Consider the following 6000-nt stretch of genomic DNA (forward strand, 5'->3'; position numbering starts at 1 on the left):
ATATTCAGTCGGCTCTGATGTTTCTTCAGCCATCGTTCTGTCTGATGAGCGTCGCCGTCTACACACCGGAAGTAGATTGGCTGCTCAGACGAGGAAGAGGAGGAGCCAGCAGAGGAGGAGCTCTGCTCGCTGTAGGTGGTTTCCACGGAAGCGGTGAGGTCAGGACCGAGACCGGCGTCTGCTCCGGTCTCCTCAGAGCCTTTCTGGTAAGGATCCACCTTCACTGTGACTGACAGAAGAAACAAGAACAACTCCGTCTCTAAATGAGCTTCTCAGTGATGCACCACTAGTTAGTTTATCCCCTGAAACACCAATCCAATACTTTTATGTTTGTGGCTGTAAAGTGACAAAATTTGAAAAGTTTAAGCAATATCAATACTTTTGCAAGACAAACAAACAAAAGTCATTACAGGCATGTTCCCACAGGCTGTGCTCCAGCAGCAATCATATGCTGTATTTACAGTAAATACAGCTAATCTTCTAAATTATATAAAAAACAAAAACCCGAAGCAACCAAAGAGGAAAAGTTTCTGCGTTAACTGACCTTCAGCAGCAGGATCCACAGGCGTGTAGGGGTTAACAGAGGATGCTAGCTTACTAAAAAAGTCCTTCAGGAAAAAGAGAGCATCCTGGAAAAGAGAAAAACAAAGTCTGGTAGGAGAACAAAACCACAGAGGGAAACTGACTTAATGTGATGCAAAGAAACCTGGAACAAGTAAAAGGTTTATGAGACACTGAGAGTTCAGATTGGTCTTATAATTTAAATATGCATATTAATGTTTATTTATTTTTAAACTTCAAAGACCAAATCACCAAGTTCATTTATTTCTTTAGATTTGTCATTGTTTTCAATGTGGCTGAAGAAAAATAAAACCGTTGAAACAAAAATGTTAAGGTTTTTCTAGTAGTGATGAAAGCAATTACAGATTAAAACCTTCAGATTAAAACCTGGAGGTTTTAATCCCCCTCTTGGTGTCACATCTCCATGAAGGTGGAAGAGGAGGCTTTTCCATCCATATTTGGTCAAAGACGCAGGACTTACCTGGTCGATGTTGAGTCGCAGCGGCAGCAGGCTGACCCGTAGGCAACACTCGGGTCCTCCGAGTCCCGACTCTGGTAAAACCTGCAGGGCCTTCACAGTCAGCTGCAACGAGAGCAGAGCAAAGATCTCATCCTGATCCACTCCGTCTCAGTTTGCAGTTCAACACACACACACACGCACGCACGCACACGCACGTGCACCTGTCCTCACCATGTTGGAGTGGGCTCGGCGAGGCATGCTCTCGCTGGTGTAGAGGTAGAGGAACTTGTTGAGTTGTGAAGAGGCCAGGCGGTCCCGAACCTCCAGCTCTTGCACGATGAAGACCTGCCGGGACAGAGGCTGCTCCCCGCTGGGGCCAACCCCAGAGGTCAGTGACCCGTCCCCGTCCTGGCCTGCTACTGCCACTGGGTAGGACTCATGCTGGAAGGACACCTGGAAGACACGAGAGGGAGATGCCATGGAAAAAAAACAAATGTAAAAATGAACACCTATTGTGAAGTATTGAGTCCCGATACAACTTTGTGAGTACTGACAGATACAGAAGTCGACCCAATATGCTATCAGCACAAACATTCATACTGTTATTACTTATTTTGTAGTGAGAAAAGTGCTTTGTCAAGTGACATTACTCAAACAGAAAACAACTATATATACAACTATAGATATGAGAGCAAGTGACTCTATCATTAAATGCAGGATACGAGCGCTGCTGGTCAGAAATGCTGCGGCGGAGTGACTATACCGCAGATTTACTCCAATACACCCCTAAATAAAGATTACATTATTTAATATCAAGAAATAATGTAGTTTCATTTTAAAAATATGCTGAAACACAAACAAAACGTCTTTGCACATTTTCATGTTTTATCCAGAGGTGTGCCGATCGATCAGCCACCGATCATAATCGGCCGATTTCCGTGAAAAAGTGTATGATCGGTGATTGCCGATCACGGTCTCTTGTTGCTGATCACACAAACCGATCACCTGCMYCTCATTTCGCAGCCTGCCTGTGCAGCTGGTCTCCTCTTTCCTTCACACTGCGCAAACGCGCAGAAACAAATCCTAAGTGATGTGGAACTATAACGCACTGAGTGAATGGTGAATTCAAAATGCATCAACACAACGCAGCTAATACGACATAAAAACAATGGCATACTTGATGGAGTTTGGCTACATCGAGGCTCACTGCAGTAAAAAAGACATATGGAGGATCAAATAGCAGGTAAAGCAGCGCACAGCTACAAACACTCACCCGGATTAGCATGACGGTMAGAAAGCTAAACAAATAACCCGCAAAATTATTTAAGTCTTCGAGCTGCGATGTAAGACGCTGGTTCTGCTCTCTCTGTTGAACCGCTGCTCCGCGCTACAGGTAGTAATATTTCACAGACGGAGCGCCGCTTCTGCTCCACCTGGTAGTGACTCTCACACTGAACCTCTGCTTAAAGCTGCAGCATCTAACTTAAAAAAAAATATTTTACATACGTATTAAAACTTTCGCTGTCATGAGACAGATAATCTCTGAAAAAAGAATCGATCTCCTCCCTGCTCTGCATAATTACTCCGCTCAGTCAGAAACAGCCAATCAGAGCTAGCAGTAATCAGCTAGCCGCCATGCTATCAGGACGTTTTCATTCAGTAACTCAGGATTGTTTATTGTAATGGATCCTGTATTTGCCTTTGAATGTTAAGTTTTATACTTGAATTTTTTGGTAATGTTGAGAGGTTTTATTTAGCCCCTTCAGAGCCTTCATGTGTTTTCAGTCTGTTAAAGATAGTATTACCGATAGCAGTACAATTTGCACAACGCCTGTTTTGTTTAGTTTTCTTGGAAAAAGTTATTAAAAACAAGTTTTTGTCTAAATTAAGGTGAATTCATGGTTCCTTTTTCCATATAATGTAACGGGTAGTGCTTATGATTAAAAAAAATAATAATTATGTGATCGGTATCGGTGATAGGCCCTCATGGGTGATCGGAATCGGCAGGAAAAAACCTGATCGGCACATCTCTAGTTTTATCACATTACAACTGCAGCCTTCAATACTGTTGGGATTTTATCAGAATGAAGAGACGAAGATTAAGTTTTCTGGCCTGCATGCAGAACTCTGTTCGGTGGAAAACTACAACTGCACTAAATAGTGACACAGGCTGAATAAAAACACATCCAACATTTTTCAGATTATTAAATTACATATAAGGAAGTAATGTGTCTTTATCCTTTTCTTACCAAACAGTCCCAATAAAATACGCTGAACTTTGCTGTTGTAACCTGACAAAATGTGAAAAAATTCAAGATTGAGACTTTGAGTGCAAGTCACTGCATCTACTCAATGCTTCACCTTGGTGAGTTGGATCTCCATCAGAAGTGAGTGCTGACGGCCGCTGCCTCCAGCCCAGCGCCAGGAGTTCTGAGGACGGGCGGAGGCGACGGAGCGAGACGGAGAACCACGAACACCCACAGGGACAGAGCGACCCCTAGAAGGGAGACGGTTTGAGAAATGCACAAAAACGCACGCGGCAATAAACAAAACGGATGTAAATTTTTAAAAACCTGTTTGAGTTCTGAGCATGTACGGACATCGGCTTGCCGCCGAAGTCCTTGCCGCCGTAGAGATGCCACACCACAGAGATCTCCTTCAGCACCACCCTGGTGTGCGGCACCGGGAATCCACTCGGAGCTCGCAGCAGGTCGGAGCTTCCTCGAGGCCTGGAAAAGTGGCTGTCCTTCACCTTAATGGGCCCCTCGCACAGCACGGTCACCACGGGCTCCCCGTCTCTGGGCTGCAAGAGTTTCACAAGCAGGAAGAGCCTCAGAAAGAAAGGTCGACATAAAAACAAGAAGGAGAAGAAGAAGGAGCTGAGCACTCACAGGTATGCCCATGCCAGGCGCCTCCAGGATGCAGAAGTCGTCGTTGTCGGTGGAGCCCTCGGAGCCATCATCTAGTATCATATCAGGCTGTGCCTCCATCGCTGTGGCAACCAGCCCATCAAGCTCAGACTCCTCCCTCTGCAGAACGGATGGGTTCTGCTTCGAACCTTCGCCAGGAAACAAATAGACGGAGACCGGAGAGCCCCTAGGCACGGAAGGAGACTCTGCAAAAACAGAACCAGTCAGGGGCTTAAACTAAACACATGCTGCAAAAATTCAAAGCATTACCAAGTATTTCTGTCTAGTTTCCAAAGCAAATATCTCAGTACACTAGAAATAAGACAAAACTAACAAGTAACTTATCAGTAAGACATTGTTTAAGTCAATAATTCCTTAATATTGATAAAAAAAAGAACAAGCTTCAAAGGCAGATTATTTCACTTATAACAAGACATTTTTCCTGTGTTAAAAGTGAAATAATCTGCCAGTGCAGCTATACTTTTTCATCAAAATTGAGGAATTATTTACTTAAAATAAGCTCCTATATGTTGTAACTTAGTTTTGCCTTTATTTCAAGTGTACAAAAATATCTGTATTAGAAACTAAACAAAAATACTTGGTAAGAATTTGTGCTTTTTGCAGTGCAAAATGACAATAATACTTTCCCGTATACATCAAGTTAAATCAATAATATTTGGATAACAGCGTTCAGAGACAATACCTGGTTCTAAACTGTCTCTGTAGCTCCTCTCTGTGTCGATTAAGGCATCAGCCAGGTCGTACTGGTTGATCTCTGCGGTCTCAGCTGGAGGACAAGGCGGCAGAGACGCAGGACTTTCTGACAGCTAACACAACGATACACAGACATTAAAGCCAAAACTACTGATGGAAACCGTGTTGTTTTATTAGCCGCAGCACCTTGTAACAAATGTTCAACGCTAGCATAACTTAAGTTTATTTTATTGCTCCAACTCAGGTTTATAATTTCAGCTTCAAAGTTCCTGGTTTTGCATATTTGTTGTTGCTGATTCCAGGTAAGGTTCATTAATCAATAAAAAAACAAGCATCATGTCTTTCAGGTTAATGAAGTGCAATTGAGTAAAATGTCTTACCGGTAATTTCTGACCAGCTATTTCAGTAGGCGAGGTGTGTCGTGGGGGGGGGTGCAAGTCCCCCTGGGCGACCAGGTACTGCAGCAGATTGACCAGGGCGGCGCAGGAGTCTGCGCAGGTGTAGAGGTGCACCACGTTGTTGGAGCAGCGCAGCTCAAAGAGAGGCTGCGACTGAAACACAAACGAGTCCATCAGAAGCACATTCATGACAAAAAACAGACCAGGCTCACTGTGACAGGATGAGAGAGCTCGGTACCAGAAGTTGACAACAACCTTTGATTGCTGCTGATTTTTCAGGAGGTATTTTTGCTCATTTTCCACAGATGCCATCAAATTGATATTTTAACAACTTGAAGACTGTTTATTCAAATATGATCAATCATTCCTAAGCTGTCGGGCTGCAGCCACAGGCTCTGATTGCAGCACTGCAGCTCAGTTCCCAAAAAACGCATTTCTCTTCCCAGCTACATACTATTTAGCAAGATTTAAGTGTCAATGCTCATGTATTGTGACAGCTTGAAACTAAACAACCCAGCTACTTCAAATAAGCTATATGAATAAACTAAAACATCTTTCTATACTAAAATAAAATACACAAGCTCTGATTAGCCCTGATTGGTTGGCTCAGAGCTGCATCAGTGCTGTGGGAAGACTTGTTTGGCATTTTCTTGCTGATTTTAGTTTCAGGTCCAGTTGAGAGTAAAACTCGAGCCAAATTACTGTCCGAAGCCATTATTATAGAGAAATCTAATTATGGTTAAATAAATATTTATAAACATGCGGCCACCTGCTTCTTAGTGGGTTTTTGTGGACCTTGAACATAATTATAATTATAATGTTTCTTTACCTTTATACTGGTTTGTTTTTTACGGAAGCGCATTGCTATCACGCAGGAAAAAAAAAATTCGAATGCTATCACGTTATAACGTGATACGTATCTTGTTAAAACGTGATACATATCACGTTATAACGTGAT

At 42.9% G+C, this 6000-nt stretch overlaps 1 protein-coding gene across 1 annotated transcript in view; it reads right to left on the reverse strand.

Annotated features, from left to right (window-relative positions):
* atg2a (autophagy related 2A) overlaps window positions 1-6000 on the reverse strand; it is a 30249-nt gene that overhangs the window by 3156 nt on the left and 21093 nt on the right. Inside the window, exons 28-36 of the mRNA XM_008420453.2 lie at window positions 5025-5195; window positions 4634-4757; window positions 3913-4136; window positions 3595-3824; window positions 3383-3518; window positions 1253-1474; window positions 1043-1144; window positions 545-629; window positions 67-229 (exon numbers count right to left, since the gene is read on the reverse strand). Coding sequence (XP_008418675.1) covers window positions 67-229; window positions 545-629; window positions 1043-1144; window positions 1253-1474; window positions 3383-3518; window positions 3595-3824; window positions 3913-4136; window positions 4634-4757; window positions 5025-5195 — 1457 coding nt within the window. The remainder of the gene's footprint in view (window positions 1-66; window positions 230-544; window positions 630-1042; window positions 1145-1252; window positions 1475-3382; window positions 3519-3594; window positions 3825-3912; window positions 4137-4633; window positions 4758-5024; window positions 5196-6000) is intronic.

This window comes from Poecilia reticulata, linkage group LG10, assembly GCF_000633615.1.
Source record: "Poecilia reticulata strain Guanapo linkage group LG10, Guppy_female_1.0+MT, whole genome shotgun sequence".
NCBI classification, from domain to species: domain Eukaryota; kingdom Metazoa; phylum Chordata; class Actinopteri; order Cyprinodontiformes; family Poeciliidae; genus Poecilia; species Poecilia reticulata.